The 18,962-nt window shown below is 45.5% G+C and overlaps 7 protein-coding genes across 7 annotated transcripts; 2 read left to right on the top strand and 5 right to left on the bottom strand.

Moving 5' to 3' along the window:
- Window positions 1-1,025: 1,025 nt before the first annotated feature.
- On the bottom strand, window positions 1,026-1,785 carry MCYG_00672 (conserved hypothetical protein; the record flags this gene model as incomplete). Its single annotated transcript, XM_002850522.1, has 4 exons — window positions 1,026-1,154; window positions 1,238-1,403; window positions 1,460-1,694; window positions 1,773-1,785. The coding sequence occupies 4 exons, from the start codon at window positions 1,783-1,785 to the stop codon at window positions 1,026-1,028; spliced, it is 543 nt and encodes a 180-aa protein (XP_002850568.1).
- A 329-nt stretch (window positions 1,786-2,114) lies between these two features.
- On the top strand, window positions 2,115-2,662 carry MCYG_00671 (uncharacterized protein; the record flags this gene model as incomplete). The annotated part of the gene is made up of 2 exons (XM_002850521.1): window positions 2,115-2,444; window positions 2,525-2,662. The coding sequence occupies 2 exons, from the start codon at window positions 2,115-2,117 to the stop codon at window positions 2,660-2,662; spliced, it is 468 nt and encodes a 155-aa protein (XP_002850567.1).
- A 32-nt stretch (window positions 2,663-2,694) lies between these two features.
- On the bottom strand, window positions 2,695-4,071 carry MCYG_00670 (proteasome subunit alpha type 6; the record flags this gene model as incomplete). The annotated part of the gene is made up of 6 exons (XM_002850520.1): window positions 2,695-2,804; window positions 3,085-3,394; window positions 3,496-3,708; window positions 3,779-3,873; window positions 3,940-4,002; window positions 4,065-4,071. 6 exons carry the CDS (start codon window positions 4,069-4,071, stop codon window positions 2,695-2,697), a joined length of 798 nt encoding a protein of 265 aa, XP_002850566.1.
- A 408-nt stretch (window positions 4,072-4,479) lies between these two features.
- On the top strand, window positions 4,480-5,714 carry MCYG_00669 (proteasome subunit alpha type 6; the record flags this gene model as incomplete). Its single annotated transcript, XM_002850519.1, has 2 exons — window positions 4,480-5,584; window positions 5,656-5,714. 2 exons carry the CDS (start codon window positions 4,480-4,482, stop codon window positions 5,712-5,714), a joined length of 1,164 nt encoding a protein of 387 aa, XP_002850565.1.
- A 1,078-nt stretch (window positions 5,715-6,792) lies between these two features.
- Window positions 6,793-9,819, bottom strand: MCYG_00668 (spindle pole body component alp6; the record flags this gene model as incomplete). The annotated part of the gene is made up of 1 exon (XM_002850518.1): window positions 6,793-9,819. The coding sequence occupies one exon, from the start codon at window positions 9,817-9,819 to the stop codon at window positions 6,793-6,795; it is 3,027 nt and encodes a 1,008-aa protein (XP_002850564.1).
- A 1,477-nt stretch (window positions 9,820-11,296) lies between these two features.
- Window positions 11,297-13,534, bottom strand: MCYG_00667 (tenascin C; the record flags this gene model as incomplete). The annotated part of the gene is made up of 8 exons (XM_002850517.1): window positions 11,297-11,311; window positions 11,528-11,632; window positions 11,819-12,568; window positions 12,631-12,780; window positions 12,839-13,063; window positions 13,120-13,194; window positions 13,285-13,430; window positions 13,495-13,534. 8 exons carry the CDS (start codon window positions 13,532-13,534, stop codon window positions 11,297-11,299), a joined length of 1,506 nt encoding a protein of 501 aa, XP_002850563.1.
- A 483-nt stretch (window positions 13,535-14,017) lies between these two features.
- Window positions 14,018-14,511, bottom strand: MCYG_00666 (uncharacterized protein; the record flags this gene model as incomplete). The annotated part of the gene is made up of 2 exons (XM_002850516.1): window positions 14,018-14,277; window positions 14,409-14,511. 2 exons carry the CDS (start codon window positions 14,509-14,511, stop codon window positions 14,018-14,020), a joined length of 363 nt encoding a protein of 120 aa, XP_002850562.1.
- Window positions 14,512-18,962: the final 4,451 nt, after the last annotated feature.

Raw genomic sequence — 18,962 nt, 5'->3', positions numbered from 1 at the left:
ATGCGTAAATCCGGGAACAGTTATCTATAGGTACTGATCAGTACATTTACAAGTTTCATTCCTTGTACGGATATTCGGTGTCGACTGTCTCCTCGGATTAGGCGGTAGAGATAACCGGTGGGTCCTCCAAGAGTCCGACGTGCATACAACCTGAGCACAATTTGTTTTGAACATTTGATTGACCAATTGTATGGCCAAGGTGGCTTTCATCAGCCTGCAGTCCGTGTACTTATATGGGCCCGGAAGCTCCTAGAGGAACATTATTATTCTCCAGCCACGGTGGCGAGTATCCCGTACACGTCAAAGAACAGCGGAAGAATGACACCAAAATTGAACGCCACCTTCCTGTTCTGGGCGTCTTTCTCTTAAGTAATTGACACGATGCCGACGACGAGGACGTAAGCCACTTGGTTGCACTATATGCGTACTTGGAACTTCGATGGGACGCAGCTAATAAAGTTTTCATTCAAAAGGTAGAATTTTAACCTGTCTAGATGGTGAAGCAGTTAAAGACCCGAGGAAAAGAAAGATGGATGGTACGGTAGGACAGAGGCGCCAACCTGCAGCGCGCGTTTGTATGTATGCTGAAAAGTAAAAAGACGTCAAAAGCCATTGCGATGCAAGTCCATAATTCCCGTGACCAGAAAAGAGAAAAAAAAACCATGCCGTCGCTAAATCCTGCATCCAAAAACAAAAAATGAATGGGTATCCATCCGTGCCAACCCGTGCCTTCCACGATACCAATGTACCAAAAGTCCATTTTTAGACCATAGGGGGAAAGAGCGGGTAAAGATAAATGAACGAGGTAGCCAATAACAATGCAGGGCCGGATAAGAGCCAATTGGGTAGGCAGTAGTCAGAGATTCGGAGGCCAAGCCCATTCCGATGATATGAGGTTCCTCCAGAACGAACAATATTAAGCCCAAAGAAACGAGAAAAGATACGTGTCAGTTGTCCGGCAACTCCCGAAAAAAGGAACCCAGTTCCTGTAGCAGTAAGATCGAAGAATATAATTATCAGTATCGCTAAGAATGCGACCGAATCCAGTTCAGGATCGTGCTGAGGGAAGGATCTTCGTCGAGCCAGTAGCCTGCGCGAACGTCAGCAGAGGCAAGAGTGCTCAAGACATAACTATCCGTAATCCTTGAGAGCTCCTGATGGCAACGATTAGAGTGAAACTCAAATATATGACGGAAAGGAGGGATGAAAAAAGGGGGATGGTGAAAATTTTTCTTACGGTACGAAGGGTGTCGTCTAGGCCGGCAAGGGCGGTGGTATGACGAGAGCTGGGTCGTTGGCCCTGGAGCACCTGTGCTCGGCCCATTGCCCACCGCCTAGCTGCTGCCATGCGCTGATAGATCTTGTGTGCTCGGAATCTGCGCGCACTTGCGTCGAGGATGATCCTGTCATACTTTAGAAAAACCGGTTCGGATTTTATTATAGTGTGTAATAAAATTACCTCTGAAGCTGGACCTTCTCAAACTCGCCATCACCCTGTAGGTTTTGGATAGACTGGATATCAAATTGTGAAGCCAATAGCTCTTGAGCTTCGGCAACGCATTGTCTCATGAGAATATATCCTTGGGCCACTTCTGACACTTCTGTAGCATCAAGCTTCAGTTGGGATATGTGGACAAGCAATGTTCGAAAGTCGTTGATGAGCTCGGATACCCGTAGAGCGCGTGCTTCGTTATCTATGAGGCTGTAAGCTAAAATGCGCTACACCGCAACGCGGGGTTGTCAAGGGGAGGAGGGAACGTCAAAACACATACATCCGTCAGACATATTTGGGGAACTAGAGTATTAAATGTTTAAAATAAGACAGATTGAGGTCGGCAGCAGGTATGTTTAAGCTCTGCTTTTGTTCAATTGGGATTGTTAAGGCTATAGAGAAGAAAGTAAGGAGTGCCTTGGTTGAAGTAAATGCTGTTGATTGAGAAGAATAGAACATCTCAAAACAACGGGAAGAACCGAGCTTAAAAGGACAAAAGCGGAAGACCGGCCAACATGTTGAACTTGATGATATCTAAATAAGGCCCCCTTCCCCCCTCCCCTGGCCATCCAATGGCGCTGGAGATGAAGACATCAGACAGATCACCGAGAAAGAATAAAAAATGGGAACCAGGTCACCATCAACGCTCCGTACGACCAGATCATCACGGTATACTGCTGGCGAACGAATTGATAGGAGCCCAGAAATGGGTCTCCTCTCAAAGCTAGCAGGCATTGTCGTCCCTTTCGTCGGATGGGATCAAGAAAAGCCCTGCAGGGGCCAGCTCGCGCCTGCGTCAGCCACAGTTCGACACACGCCACATAAACGCCTGAAAGAGGCTAGCGCGGCCTCCCGTCGCCGCCAGCTGACTTTTTATGTCGTTGCCACGCTTACAAAGCGGCTTTTTCTTTGCTTCTTTTTCTTCTTCCTTGGTGAAGAACATGAGAGTAAGGTCCGCAGGGGTATCTGATAGTCCATCCAAGCTGAATGGATGTCGTTGTCCTGTCTGCGTCTACTGACCCCTGATCACAGCCGCTTGTCGTTGCACAGACCAGACGCTATCCGTGCGCAAATGGCGATAAGCAGCAGCCTCCGACCTCCATATCACAACAAGGGATGAATAATGAGCCGAACTCCGAATGGGGAAGGTTAAGCATAGTCTGCTGCTAAGTGAGACAAGCAGAAGGCGAAAAAGCAGGACTTCAAGCTGCTCTGCTTCTGCTCTTCATAGGTTCTTGTGTCTTATGCAGGGGGAAGGGTGCCTTTTCAGGTTTCCTGGCGCGCGGGTCGATTATCAAGCCGACTCGCACATCTATACAGGAACAAGTAAGGGTGCCAACAATGCCTTGTATAGATTAGAATTGATTGGAAACGCTCGGTTTTGATGCTGACTAGGGGAGTCTGAACTAGCGTCGCTCTCCCACATAAAGAAGAAATTACCTAGGGGAATTGAGTTCGTTTGTAGTAACCCTGCATTATCAATTGGATCAAACGGAGAAATGAAATTTGGAACAATCAATCCCTCTCACTGATGGCCTGTAGCCGCTCCTCAATCTCATCCTCCGTCAGCGTACGGAACGCAGTTTGCGTACCTTCCTTTCCATCTGGACGGGGGCCCCCCACAATGCCAACCTCTATCTCACCTTTCTTGAAATCAACACTCAACACAGTCCCCAATGTCGTTATTGCCAGCTCCACCACCTCCTCCCAGTTTGCACCTCCGTCTTCTTTGTTCTTCAGCTTCTTCTCCAATAGGTTCATAATCTCCTGCTGCTTTGGCCCGGAGGCGGTGGCACGATATCCAACGTAATATCCTGCTGGATCACATTTGAATAGCTGAGGGCCATTTTCAGAGTCAACCGAGATCAGAGTCGTTGCAACACCTAGTGGTCGCATATAGGCCTAAAAACAATTGATTGGTGTTAGCTGAGTGCTATTTTTGACAATCATGTAAATGATTGTATGCCCTCCCCCAGCTGATACCAAGGTTCAGGCAAACGAACCCTTTGTGTGTACACCTGGCTGATATTGGCAAGGCGTTTTGCGAGAACATCACATGGCATCTCATATCCGAACTTGTACTCGAACTCCGCGGCCTCACTTCGTGCCCGGGTAACTTGTGCTCTTCCATCTGCTATCGATCCAGTCACAACACACCCAACAGACGGGGAAATCTTGAAGACATGGGATACGGAGGACGGCTCGATGAGCTTATCCTAAAAATTGGAAAATCTGTCAGTCAGTAAGTGCTGGTAAGTTCATCATCCTAAGGCATCTATTACGTACCGGAACTTTCTTCTGCGATATAATTACAGCACAGTTCTTGCCTCGAACTCCGAGCGATGTGATGTTGGCGGCTGTGATGGCTTTGAAAGCATATTCTAAACATCAAAACAGAACATTAGCATCCGCCTCAACACAACAGTACCAGAGATAACATCACTAACCAACTTGATACAACCTCCCCTGATCGGAGAATATAGTGATATGCCTATCGTAGCCCGCGCTTCCTACGGTCATTGTTGATTAGCTGAGTGGGAAATGTCAACATCCCTCATCGGTGAACGCTTACCCGACATGATTGCTGACAGATGTAGTGAAAGGGTAAATGGGAACAAGTTGTAAGCTCTATCTATGCGGGCTGTCTAGAGAATCAAAGATGAGGAATGGTCGTTCCAGTTAAGAAGCTCTTCGCTGTCTGTTGAACGCGTTTGCTTGAAGCTGCCTTGAAGTTAACTAGCAAAAGCTCAGGTTGGGCCTATCGCCCGATTAGGCTTAGCGCCATATCCCCGGTATCAAACATTTTTCTGCGTTTTCTCAAAGTAGCGAAATTGAGGATCGGTTTCTTGTGCTTTATTCTCTCTGATTCTTCCTTGGTACCTTTCGTTTTATTAAATTTCGGTACTTTTAATATAAACTACATCAATTGGCAATCTGCTACATATGAACCTCTATTTTTGAGCACGAGATAGACGACTTTGCCTGCAATGGGCTCGACTTTACTATCCGCCTCAAAGAAGGCTGGAAGTAAATCAACATCCTCTAAGCATTCATCCAGCAAAAGCATCGAAATCATTAACGAGAATGGCGAAACCAATCAGCGAAAGACAAAGAAACGAAAGGCTGCACCGGAGCCTGAGAACCAGATAGCGAAGGACGACCAAAAGGATCCTTTGATACCCTTGAATGGAAGCAACCCAAATTCCGGATCTAAACCTCGGAAATCTGTCACTTTTTCAGAAGATACAAAGCTGGAGGATGATATAGCCGTGGTTGATTCCGAACTTACCGTGGACCCTGAAGATGATCCTGACTCGCTTGCAAATAGAAGAGCAGCTAAGCGGCGCAAAAGAGAGGAACGCAGGAAGGACCGCAATACCTCAGCACAAGCCAAACCGGAGGAACCTAAAACACCGTCCGATCCAATTTTAGCATACCTGTCAACATATCAAAACTCACGAAGCGAATGGAAATTCCAAAAGAACCGAGATACAGCTGTTCTGAAGAATTGTTTCTCCATAGACCGGATACCACCTGGCTACGACTCTGCACTTAGAGCTTATCTGTCAAGCTTAAAAGGGGAGGCGGCTAAAAAACGCATCGTGGAGGCTGCCAAGGAAGCTATATCAAATGACGACAAGAGCACCAGCGACCCAACGACCGCAGATGTTGAGGCCCAAAGGTCTATATACGACGATGCTGTAGATGCATTTAGGAACCGGCTGGAAAAGCAGGATGGTAGCCAAGACGATGATGAAGTACCTGCTGACCTAAGTCCGTCATGGCATAAGAGACTGAGCACAAGGAAACGTGCCGAGTTGATCCTTTACCTGTTCCGTGATAGTATTCCGAAACCGCCTCCTCCGAAGAAGCCCACTCGGAAAACCAGGACGGCTGTGGTATCTGATTCGAGCAGTAGCAGCGAAAGTGGCACCGACACCGACAGTACTAGTGATAGTGAAACTGATAGTGATAGCGACAGTACTAGTGATAGTGGGAGCGATAGTGACAGCGATAGTAGTGATTCATCCGGCTCCAATCTGGTAGTTCACAAGAACTTGGCAAATTACTCCAAGTCTGAATCCAGCTCAGGTATGTTGGATATTCACTCTATTTATCCGCTTAGCAACTGCAATAATACTTCAAATAACAGTGCTAACTAGGTCCTGCAGAAGCCTCTGAGGATACATCATCCTCTGGGTCTGACTCTGATTCATCCTGAGGCGAAAAGGCATCGACGGTTGGCTTCGGTCTTGTAACGATCATATGAAAGCAAAGGAGTGAGGTAAAGGGCACCCAGCGATTGTATCAAAAGTAACATAAGCTGCGCTCATCTAAAGCTGCCTCCTGACTAGCAAGTTATATCGGGAGGAGAAGTTGAGTCATGTGGATTAACTTACAACTAACCTTACTATCACGCTACGCCGGCGTGACTACGGGATTTAATCTACAAAACAAGTATCTAGCGATTGTGAAATGTCAGAAAGTCTTTACCAGGTGGTCATGGGCGGTGAGACGATGGAAAGTAGAAAGGGATTGGCTGGCATTGGGAGACGCCAACCTTGATATTGAAATATGAGAAATATGCCGGAGGAGTCGTGGTTTTATTTCCCCGGCAATGAACAAGTCGTTACTATTATATATTAGGAGCGGCCTTAAACTCCATTATTTCGCACAAGCTATACTTAGATTATAGAGTCCACAACTCCTCAGAGATCAGTTGCAGTATATGGTTAGACCACTCGATAATGTGGCTTGTTTGCCCTCTGACTTGATAAAGCTGTTTGCGAGCCTGTAAATTTACTCTCATAAAAGCTTTGCTAGTTAGTTATTGAGACGACTGGACGTACTTTCTGCTAGAGAGTAAACCTCATCATATGTCCTGATGAGTAGGTTGTAAGTCTTACGTAGAGAGACGTACAGGACATTACCGGAATCCATTCGTTCGAATGCGTCTACGGTACCTAACCCACGGTAAAACTAGGTCTAATATCTTATTACGAGATATCGCCTTTTATGGGGACTCTATAAATAATGGTAACGGAATCAAGTTGAAACCAAAGCTCCCTCCACTTGAATATAAGCTAGTGGAAAAAGTGAAGCATATGATGATGATAATATTTCAATATTATCTGGCTAATCTATTATCTCTCAGCGATGGCATATCAAAGTACAGTCTTTTCATTAAACATAGGGTCCCGTCAAGAATAAAGGTATCAATCAGCAAGACAACTTGATTGACCAATATAATGAAATACATTAAATCCTTCCCAAAAAGGTATCTGAGAACATGGAAGCTATCATGAAATGCCCGCAGCTTTTTCTTGGTCTCTGTCTGCGGTTGACTCTCCACCAGGGCCACCCGTGCATTTCCTTTTATCCTTCGTTGAAACTCCGCGCCTTCTCCTGGCAACTTGATATACATCATTAAAATTCATCACTACCCCTAGGAAACGCATGTCGACGTCGGGCTGATATGCCAAGTCACCAAGGAGAGTAACTAGGCGAACACGGAAGTCAGAGGACAGTTCAAGTAAACGCTCACGGAGAGATGGTAATAGGTGGTCTTCGCCCCCAAAGAGCGCGTCACCACTGGGAATGGGTGTTCCAGGGGTATTTGGATCTGCCGTCCACCATCGCTTTTGATTTGGTGGCACATCAAACCCTCCCAAAGCTGGCGGATCTACCCTTCGAGTTGAACCAGACCTGCTTGGCCTTGTGGATGGCTCTTGTACATCTTTCTCAGTTACTCCCCATCGACCCTGTGCTGTGCGAAGTTCAATCTTTGCATTCAGTTCCTGCCGGCGTGTGAATTCTGCGACTGAAAAAGAATATAAACCGTCCACGGCATCCTTGTACGCAAGCATCACTTTGAGTATTTGATGAAGTTGGGAGAGGAAGGAGTCCTCTTTGTTTCCGGTGGAGCGGGAGAAAGAGGATGACGAAGACCCTAGCAAGCCCTTGTGGGTAATCGAGTTCAAATATTTGGTGTGCGCCTCGATGAGGTCGTCCAATGTACACCCTGGCTTGGAGATGGCGATTTGTAGCTGATCCCAGCTAGCTTCAATGACTTCGAATAAAATATAATATTGAAGCTGACAAACAAAGTGTATCATCTCAGCAATAACACAACGAGCTTTTTTCCAGTCTGCTCCAAGTTTATCGTCGACACCACCTAACACCCCTCTTGCTCCAGTCATACATCGTCGCCATGTACTGCCAAGTGCAAATTCGACTCTCTTTACCCTCCAAAGGAAATTGAACACCTTCAGGTATTGAGTTGAAGCCCATGGGGTAATTATCACATCGACAGGAGCGTCGATTTTATATTCCAGGGTGAAGCAATCCCAGCCAATTTCACCATGACTAAGCTCTAACATGCGGGCATCTAGACGCCTTAGTACCTCGGGGGAATCATGCTGGGCATTAGAAGATCTGATGGCGTGTTCGAGCTGGGCAGTCAATGTATGGCGATACTGGGAGTTAGCAGGCCTGTCAAGATTGGAAGCTAAACTTTCCATGAGCAAGGCAATGAAGTCTCCCTGGCCAAGTAGTAAGTACTTCTTTAGAGCCTTAAGGTGATCAAACAATTTGAATTTGGAGTCCATCAGGAAGATAAGACGAGCCATCGTGGTTTTGTATGCTTCATCAATATAAGTCTCAAGGGTGGCAGTGTCACCATACTGCAATGCTTTTGATGATTCACGAGAGTATGCAACGACCCAAGCTGAATCGCCGCAACCATATCTAATGAAGTTAAGTGATTTGCCGATCAAAAACACCTTTTTGGCGAAATCATGTGTCATGATAGTTGGGACCATGTCATTGTCCAATTTATATTTCTCGTCCCAAACGCTGGTTGCCGCACGTCGTGGGTCTATATCTGGTCGAGTTTCTGGCTCCACGACAAAGAACTCATTATAGGGGTCGGATAGTTCACCATCATATATCCACTGCCGAAGCATGTTGTAAAAAGGCCGTGTCACCTGGGTTAAGAGTCTCTCAGCATAAGCACCAACAAAAGGGTCGCCGTGAGAAGTCGAAAATTCGTGAATCATGGAGATCAGCTGTCCTCCTCTCTTATTTTGAGCTTCTTCTACCATCAAGCTCATCAACCGTAGTGCAAGTGTGGCATCTTTTGTCCATATAATACATCTCTTTAGAGTCACTCCGGCCCCCATGACTGTTTTCTGATCAGCAGAATCCTGGGAAACAGCAGTGAGAGCTCTCCTTATTTCTCCTTCCAAACTCGCTACCAAGCCAAGGTATGAGCGAAGTTCGCTCCCTACTGCTGCTCTTAAGCTCTGCTCAATTAATCCACCTTCTGATTGCTCCACAAACTTAGATAATCCCCGATATAATAGACATGGCTCAGCGAGTGTGTGAAGGAGTGAGACAATGGGCGTAGGAAGTGTTTTTGGAAGTTTAAGAACGGATTGAGCCAAGAATTCTAGATTCGTTGTTGATAGCCCCTGTAGGAAGAAGGGGAGATCGCGGAGGATTTCAGGTTCAGATGGCTTTACCATTAGTTTTTCTTGCGCTGGAGGCTCTGGCTCTTGGTTTGGCTTCTCAGCTGGAATGAAGTCTTCCATGTTCCTAACGGTTGACCCCGACGGCTTTGTCTCATCTTCGATTTTCCTTTTACGCTCCGGTTGCTTAGAGAAATCTGAGTCTCGCCATTCTCGTTGGGATTGATTCAGTTCCATAGGGGGGGTATTCCTGCCAATAGCAGAAGCTGAAGATCCAGGGTTAATGCTCTCGGGGGCATTTGGTCTTCTTCCTCCAAGTTTTTCTTTCATCGACATGTAATCCAGCTGACGTTCATCAAGTAACGGGCTTCGAGCTCCCTCCCTTAGGAGGTTACCGTCCCTTTGGTCTGCATTATTGTTGCGCCCCCCAATGCGATAGAGTAAGTATAGGATAGCCCACTTCTGGCTCAAAACCGGCTGCGTAAGTAGTCGCGAATATAAATTGGAAAACCGGACGGCTTTATCTGGCGTTGCATTCGTTTTAAGTAGCCTGCGTTTGATCAGGTCAGGGGCATTGTTGATAACATCAGCGGAAACCTCAACACTTGATCCGGGCTGATGCTTGTTCCCACTACCGTAATTCCTTATTATTCGCCAAGCATTCTCCAGTGCAAGCTGATGCCGAAGCTCATCTCTCTCGGCGGCTTCTGCGCGTGCGTGGCCATCACGATATGATTCTGAGTCGGTATCATCGTCGAGAATATGTGGACTAGGAGGTAGAAGGGAGTCGACTAGTTGCGAAAGAGCGTCTTCGACACGACGACTCCGGGGATTTGCGGATTTAGGATGAGGAGGCATCGCGCAGATGCACAGAAGGGTAGCATCTGGGCAAATATCGATGCCTTGGGGTGCTCTTCAATTCGCCTCGAGATCTTATCGAAGTCGCGATCCAAACATTGAACTATTACCTAATCAGGATACATTCATGTTTGTACTGTTTGTAAATGTATAACCAATTGATGACTAATGAAGTTTATCCTATAGGCACGTGACATCTTCAAGTTTTTGCATAACGAATCTTGAATCTTGAATTACATTTGTTAATACTATTATTTTTCGGAACTATTTAGTTAATTCTTACAGTTTTATTGATAGCTTCATAAGTGCTACGCTTTACCTATTCCTAGTCTACCAAGTGCTTACAATATACGATGTTTGTTCTTCGTATAGCTTGCAAAACCGCAAGAATTTCTTCCCTATAGGCAACCAATACCCACTCTCTGGTTCATTGTTCCAATATCTATAGTCACAACGAGGTCAGCTGTTGCTCGATATCAGCTACAAATGTCTCCTTACTCCTTTTGCTAAATATGTATCGTCTACTACTCGACTTTCTTCTTTGCGACAAGTAGTACGGAACTACTGGAGTTAGGAGCCTCATCACTCCTGCATCTCATACTTACCTCAAAAATACCTCTCATTAGCTCTTCAAATCAAGGAAATATGCTCCGCAAAAGGTAGTAGTCTTTCTGTCGACAAAGCCTTGCATATCTAGGACCTGGTCGGCTTTTTAACTGGTGTGTATGGTAGGAGATTATTCATCCAGATGCTACCCCTGGGAGGACTTCCAGCACCTTCTTATGGAGAAGTAACGTAGAATTCCATACTGCGCAAACCCCTGACTAGAGGTCTTAGCACATGTAACAGAACCCCCTTCATGGTGGCCACAGTGGGTTTACATTGAAGGTCTATCACCACTGCTACGGTAGTTCCTTGAGAGTATCGAATATGATTCCTCTAAAACTATCCCATTCTAGGTTACCATTTAGCTTACCACCTTAGTAAATTAAAGTATAAGGCATAATATGAGCCAATAGGTTATAGTTATTGGAAATGGCACTTCTTGTATAGATGTTATGATGATATATGAATCCATTCTAGAGGTGTCTCAGGGCTTTCCCCCATCCTTGTGAAATTTGTAGGCTATCCCAAAGAGTGGAATGCCTGTGGGTTTTGAGTTCTTCGGTCTGAAAATTATATCTGAGGTATTCTGCGGCAAGAACGAATAATCGGGGAGAACGTATTATAACTATTATTTGCTAGAAGTAGTATACTGGTACGGAGTACTTTCGCAGTGAATCAAAGTCCCACCCACAGCAGGCCGATGGTGTGGTGCGAAAGTTATGCCTTCACTACTAAGTGAATGTATAATGTATAATAAGGCTTCTTCCCCTGCAGGTAACTGATATTCACACACTGGTTCGCTAAAATATGCCGAGTGAGGCGTTTGGATAGGTTAAAGGCAAGGTTTTAGAGTTAGCCTTCATTTTACACCTTACAACAGGGACAGCTAGATTATTAACGATGAATTTCTGAACGAAACGGATTATCGGTGGTTGTCAATAAGTACACCACAAGCAATCAGAAAGATTTCAAAATCAACATCCATCCATTAAACTATTAAAGGTAGGAACTGTTTTTAGTGGGTTTTTTCCGAATTTTAACCTTATCCCATTCATTACCTCGTTATCAAATGTTATTGCCCCCGTAGACAAACTGATCTCACCAAGTATCGGTGTTTCAAACCTTCTTTTGGACTCGGCGTTAAGAAGATTCTCTTGAGAAGCATTTGAAATCGCTGGTATTCCCAGGCAAGCGGGGAGGCTTGGGGCTATATTCATTTAACACGTATGTTCATTGAATTATCAGTGCTGTAAAAAGTAAGTCATACCTTGTCAACATTTAGTACCACACACATCTACCATCCCTACAGTGCTGGAGGGGGAGGCACTGAAGTTGTAAAAAAATATGGTTAGCTTTCAGATGTCTCATAGCTTATAGAATGATTATCACATACCTTTCTGCAGTCCTTGCCACATGTTCCTTGTGGACAGACACATTGACCATATTGGCATTTCTGGGGGTTCTGACACTTCTTGCAATCATTTCCGCAGGTGTCCTGTGGACAGACACATTGCCCATTCTTACACTCCCTAGGGTACTGACACTTCTTGCAGTCACTTCCGCAAGTATCCTTTGGGCAAACACACTGGCCATAGATGCACTGTTTAGGGTACTGGCACTTCTTGCAGTCATTTCCACACGTGTCCTTAGGGCATACACATTGGCCGTTTATGCATTGCTTAGGATACTCGCATTTCTTGCAATCGGCTCCACAGGTACCCTTAGGACACACGCACTGTCCGTAAATGCATTGTTTAGGATACTGGCACTTTTTGCAGTCGTTTCCGCAGGTGTCCTTTGGGCATACACACTGGCCGTTCCTGCATTCTTTCGGGTATTGACACTTCTTGCAATCAGCTCCACAAGTGTCTTTAGGGCACGTGCATTGTCCGTAAATACATTGCTTGGGGTACTGGCATTTCTTGCAGTCATTTCCACATGTGTCCTTAGGGCATACACATTGGCCGTTTATGCATTGCTTAGGATACTCGCATTTCTTGCAATCGGCTCCACAGGTACCCTTAGGACACACGCACTGTCCGTAAATGCATTGCTTGGGGGCCTTGCATTCCTTGCAGCTGTCCCCACAAGTGTCCTTCGGGCAAACACATTGGCCGTCCTTGCATTGTTTAGGAGCTTTGCACTATATTTAATCGATATTAGATACTTAACTCCAGAGGGGGGTTATAAATATATCACACATACCTCTTTGCAGTCTTTGCCACATGTATTAAGTGGGCAAGAGCATTGGCCATAAATACATTGCTTGGGGGACTTGCATTCCTTGCAGTCGTCTCCGCAAGTATCCTTGGGGCAGACACACTGGCCATCCTTGCATTGCTTAGGAGCCTTGCACTATAGTCATACAATATTAGCTGTTTGACCCAGGCAGCTAGAGAAGGCCAGAACATACCTCTTTGCAGTCGCTTCCGCAAGTATCTTTGGGGCAGACACATTGACCGTCCTTGCACTGCTTAGGTGCTTTGCACTCCTTGCAGTCATCTCCGCAGGTATCCGTTGGGCAGATACACTGGCCGTCCTTGCATTGCTTAGGTGCCTTGCACTCCTTGCAGTCACTTCCACAGGTTCCTAGTGGGCAGGAGCATTGGCCATAGATACATTGCTTAGGAGCTTTGCACTGCAATTTTGTTAGCTGTATACTTAATACAGTAAGATATATGAGATCACGCATACCTCCTTGCAGTCATTTCCGCAGGTGTTAGGTGGGCAAGTGCATTGATGGTTCTTGCAGAACATAGGAGATTTGCACTAGGGTTCGGTCAAGTTAGTTTCAGGCAGATAAACAAAAAATAGCCATGATATTGATTTAAAAAAAAGAGGCTATTTGAGAATACTTACTGGTCCACAACAGCATTCGAATCCATTATGGGCAGCCTCCGAGACGCAGGCCCCAACATTCTTATATCCACATTTAGAAAAGTTGTCTTTACACCAACTCGCACACTCGCTGTTATCATGGCCGGGGATGGCCAGAGACAGAGCGGCTATAAAGTTCAGTGAGCTTTTGAAGGCCTATATAGTAGGGGTTGAGAATATGGGTAAACTTACTCAGGAGAGAAAGCACAAATATGAACAGAAGCCTCGCCATCTTGAATCACTTCTGAGTTGGTTATCTCAGATGTTTGGATTCTTGCAAAGAAGGATTGGAAGAATTGGAGAGGTTGCCATCCCTTTTATCCTCTCCAGACCAGCTCATAGAGATCAATTTTGGGGTATTAGACTTTCCTGTTCCTCAACTGCAAGTAATTGAATAGTATCAACTCCTATCAACACAGGCTGCTCTGGAATCAATCGAAAATGTAAAATATTAGCGAGGATTAGAATTTCAAGCTTGAATGCCAGGTATTAGCGAAAGAGGAATCCAATCCTGCCATTGCCAGAGAAGAGAGGGTACCATCAGCCTCGCCCAGAAACATTGAATAGAGACGTGGTTGATGGGCTGAAATTGATCAAAGAGAATCTCTTCTCGAGACCAATTCCAATTGGAGATAGATACGCCTCCTTGTCTTTGGCTGAAGCTTTCGTGGCAAAAAAAATGCAGCTAGTTTCCTTGCCTAACTCAAGCTTGGAGCTAAAGCTGGCTTAGGTTGATAGATTGATGTTTCCGATATTTTGGGCTGCTCCGGGGTTTTGCGTTTTGAGGCTGCAGGTCCAGACTGATGGATGCCCTTCTAGCCTGCTCTGGCTTGCATTTCGAGCTCACAGCAACGCTTGACGCCGTGTTTCGGTTTTGGTTAGATTGGCGAAGCGGCTGGCTTCTCTCGCTTAAGGCTTCGCCGCTGGTGGTGTGTTGTTCGAGTTGAAGGACCCGTAGATGGCTTGCTTGAGTAGCTAGTTACCATCAAACAACTTGATTTGCCTGCTAGTTAATCTAAATCGGTCGACATTCCAATTGCATAGCAGGAGTTATTTATGAATAGAGCCAGCAAGGCATTTCCTTATCCAGTAGTGATCTCTGTAACCTTGACTGCGGCTGGCTGCTTTTGCTTCCCAGTTCCCCTCGATTCTCACCCAATCTTTCTCATCAAAGGCAAACCGAGACTCGAGCGAATACAGGTACGCCATCCACATGTACCACCCAAAGAGGAGTAGGCAGATGGGGTGTGTAACCAAGTAAATAGACCTTGCTGCAGGTGCATGATGGCAGATGATGGAGACAGACAGGATGTTCGTGTTACCTGGAGGAGAGTTCCGAACCAGTCTTGCCAAGTGTGATATTCTCATTCATGGTAACGAAGGAGAATGAGGAGCTGCAGCATAGTTAACGATGGTCTATGGAGTAACTGGCTGTCCTCGATGAACGCCGCTGGCTGGATGGTTTATGACGGTGGAGAGCAGAGTCCTGGCACTCAATTAATTTGCTCAGACAACCAAGCCAGTGGATCGGGACTCCAGAACGCCTCGCTATAACCCAAAACCGTCACCGGATCGCTCTGGATAAGGCGGCATGCAAGCTCTGGCGACTTTTTGGCTGCTGGCGATGTTGTTTTTCTTTCGTTTCTTGTCGTTGACCTCTGGCTGGCATTGCCCTTCTTGGCGAAGACTTCTCTCGCTAAGTCGCCAGCCATCAGAGATATCTTCTTCACTCGGGTAGCTATGCCTCAAAAAGCTACACCGACCGGTGCGTTCGAGCGGAGAGTATAAAATAACAATTGATCAACGATACACCTATCATCTATACATGAGTTAACTAGCTCTTTGACCGTTTGAAAGGGCCCTTTTTTTTTTTTTTTGTCTATGATGAGCAGACCGCCTCTCGGATCAGAGTGAGTTCTCGCTGGTCTAAACCTGATATCCAAACGGTGCTCAGATGCAAATACCGACGGCATTGATGGAATTCGGACTTGCTGCCAATGATCACATAACATTGACCTCGTATTCTTCTTGGGATATGTCTTTTTTTTCCCTTTCTCTGTTCCGTTGCTTGCAGAACTCTACGGGCTCTACATAGTATTCCCTCGGTGACCTTTATGCATATACTATGTATAGTTGTCCCCCAGTGGCTGGCCCTTTTGCTCACTGCAGCTCATATTCATGCTTCCTTTTTCTCTTTATTCCCCTTTCCCCTCTTTCTCGTGTTCGACCCTATATGGCAGTTTGCATGGACATCTCGTGGCCTCGGGAAAGCTTGCCATTGAATGAACAGCCTCAGAGATTTTACCGTCCAAGTCATATTCTATTCTTAGGATACGCTCTCTGCCACTTGGATCCGTGCCTTATCAAACTTGGACTGCATCTTGGCCCTGTATGTCTTACATCGGTCATATTCTATGAGTTAATCAACGTGCGGAGTTGTCAAAACCCGCTGTCCTACTTCAGCCGTAAGTAGTGTGTTCATGCTTATTACTTGATATACTGTTGAATCATATCTACACGGATACCGAGATCCGCCTCAGCTATCCGAATGGCCTGGTAGTTCTCCTCTTTGCCCTCTGGTATATCCCCCTTTACTTTCTCCTGCTCGTTTCTCCATATTGGCAGATTCCATCTCATTTTTTTTTTTTTTTAATTTCGCTATCGAATCTTCGCATTATACCACTCTTTCTACAACATAATTATTTACGGTGGCCGTTTCTGTGAATGTGCTCTTTTCCATCTCAATAGCATCAGCCAAGTTCTTGCGTCCACAATACATTTCCTACGGGTCCAGCGCATCGAAATTTGGATTCTGAGCAATTTCTCATACTTCATGAAGTAACTCACATCCTCCTTCGTGATTATGGGAGCTCACATACTTGCCATCGACAGATATACCGCACATTAACTGAGACATCATATACGGACAGCGCAATGCTTGAAGACAGTACTTTTGCAAGGGTGAGTTGACACCTTCGATAAGCCTGGGGAGACTCCGTGATATATGTGACATTCGAATGAGACGTTGGGAAGCCACAAGGTAACAGTGCATCTTCCGTCGAACGGCTGGTATAGCTCGGCCGGAGAACGGCTATTAGGCATGCGGCATCGGCGTCAATGTCAAGTGTCTTAGATTTCCAGGTCGAAGATTTCCCGAAAACCAGAGCGTCTGAATATAGACTTTACACCACTGCAGATCTACGACCCGAAGCGTTTTGGTAGGGCTGGCTTAATGTGTATATAAATACATTATGCGTGGGACAAGGTAGGATGACATCCATAGGGATGAACTAGGGCTTTTAATGGAATACTATGTATGTGAAGGTGCAACACATCCCCCTTGTAACTCTACCCCAGATTATAACAGTAATTGCAGAACCTAGAGCATGATGTTGGTATCTAAAAAATGTGCCCACGCCATGTAACATTACATTCGAAAACGGCCTAAACCTTTCTAGGCCCGGATTATTTCGACTTATTGGTCGTGTACTATGTCTTTTAAGAGTCTACTATGTATCCCATCGAGACTATAAGCGGTATATCTTCTGTATTTCAATGAGTGGATAGCAAACCATCAGCGCTGTACCTGAGGCACAACTGGATATACTTTGTAGTCTCAGTTGACATCCATATGTGACACCGCAGCTGCCATTAACTCAAGCTCTGATAATCAATTTCTTCATCCGGCGTCCGTATCTAGGAATATTGATATTAATAATCGGACTGAGTGAAACTCAGGTGTTTTAATCCGAAGTTATTCGCAACCGTTTTCCGCGGATCATGGAGGAGATGAGCAGTGCTTGTCTTAGAGGATGGCATGTACTTAACTTTGTGTGGCCAAAACCATCTTGTTTTGCACGGCTTATATAGATTTGGTGGCTATGTTTGCACCACCATGAGCTCTCAATATTTACATTTTCCCATATCAACGCGGATCAACTAAGCTTCAGCGTGCCTCAATATTCCTTCTACTAGCATAAGAATCCCAATTTACCCACTTGAATAAAATGGTGATACGTCTGTAGTCCTTCCCCCTAGTATCTGGATATAGAACTACAGGATCAGGGCATAGTTGCCATCGCTGGCCCAATCCGCAATACCCATTTTGATAAAGACAAGAGCCTCAAGTTGTGTATAAATAAAGTAGGCACGGCTGGTCTTTTAGTACCGTTTGATATTGATTAGCACGAATAGAAGAATGAAGCACTTTCGGTTTAAAATGACGGAGATGTTTCAACGCGCCTGAGTTCTAATTAACTGTTCATAAACATTCTAACCGGCAAAATATGCAAATGATATATAAAGTACATTGAATCGTCGTGTTTGTTCTCGTCACAAATATTGCAGCGAATTAATTTCGGGACAATTAGATTGTGAAAAGGACGGGGAACAGCTTATTCTTCGGATGGAATGAGGAATGAACTCCGTGGTGCGAATAAGGAGACAGCCCAATTTATATCCGGTAAATAACGATGATACCTTCAAGGAGGCGAAGGACGTGAGGGCGGGAGATATAGGAACACCGATTGATGATTGAGGAAGCGGGGGTATATAAATTGAGTCATGATCTAGGCGGTTTCTTCCCTAACTGGTTTCGAAGCTCCTCTCGGAAATACTCGAAATACTTCTTGAGACCTGGTCCTACGGTCGATAGACAGGTTAGCCCAGCTAAGGGAGCTATCGATAAGATGTAATGCCAGGGTACCATCTATATTTGTGCCTCCCATATCTTCGGGAGCTTTGCCATGTCTGAGTTCTTGGACGGATTTATGGATACGCTGAACGGCTCGATGAAAAGTCGGGCTCGCCAGAAGCTGGATGGAGGTCAGTGAAAAATAATCCCTTGATGGAAAGAAACCCGCCGGTCGTTAATATTTACCCTGGCAGTAAGCCAAACCTATAGTTATCATGTTAGTTATGGAAGTGTTCAGTCAATCAACGAAAGAATCTCGCTGTACCTCGAGGAATCTCAGCCACATTCCGCGGCAGTCTGCCTTTTCCCTTCTACGCCCGTGTTTCTTTGACTCTTCCCAGAGAAGAGCGACAGGAAAAGCTGCTCAGCATTTTCTCTTTGGCTGTTCTTCTTCCTCTTCTTCTTCTTGCTTCTTTTCTCACTCTTTTTTTTCGATGATCAAAATAGAAGACTTGATTATATAATGTGATTATATAATACGCACGTGACTATCCACTTTTTGGTGCAAGAAAAAGAAAAGGCGCTCGGACCCGAACTTTACTTTTTCCTTTCTCGGCAAGAAAAAAAAAGCAGAGAAACAAAAAAGATGAAGGAATCAAAATGTTTTGTCGGTTTTTAGCGCGACGGCGACTTCTTCTTGTCCTCGCTGTCTCTTGTCTGTCTCTTTGCGCCCGGAACTTGCTGCTTTGCTGCTCGTGCTTTTCTCTCGTTTTTCTCTAGGCAGTTCAAACTAGCTGGGCTGGGACCAATCAGGCCGTTCCAGGGCCCTTTGGTTTGTGGAACTCAGCTGCTGTACAAGTTAGCGCCGCTGGTCGTGATATCGTTCCAGGGTAGCTTTTGCTCCTTTGCATTTCCAGCGGTAGACGGTTAACCAGACAATAGGACCAGCGCCCTGAATCGCAGGTTCAAAGTTTTATTCTTCAGTCCTCTCGATTTTTTTTTTCCCAGCACTGGCCGACAATTCGTC

The sequence above is a fragment of the Microsporum canis genome, genomic scaffold (genome assembly GCF_000151145.1).
Source record: "Microsporum canis CBS 113480 supercont1.1 genomic scaffold, whole genome shotgun sequence".
Lineage (NCBI taxonomy): Eukaryota > Fungi > Ascomycota > Eurotiomycetes > Onygenales > Arthrodermataceae > Microsporum > Microsporum canis.
Note: the sequence above shows the minus strand (reverse complement) of the source record. Positions and strands in the feature narration are given on the sequence as shown.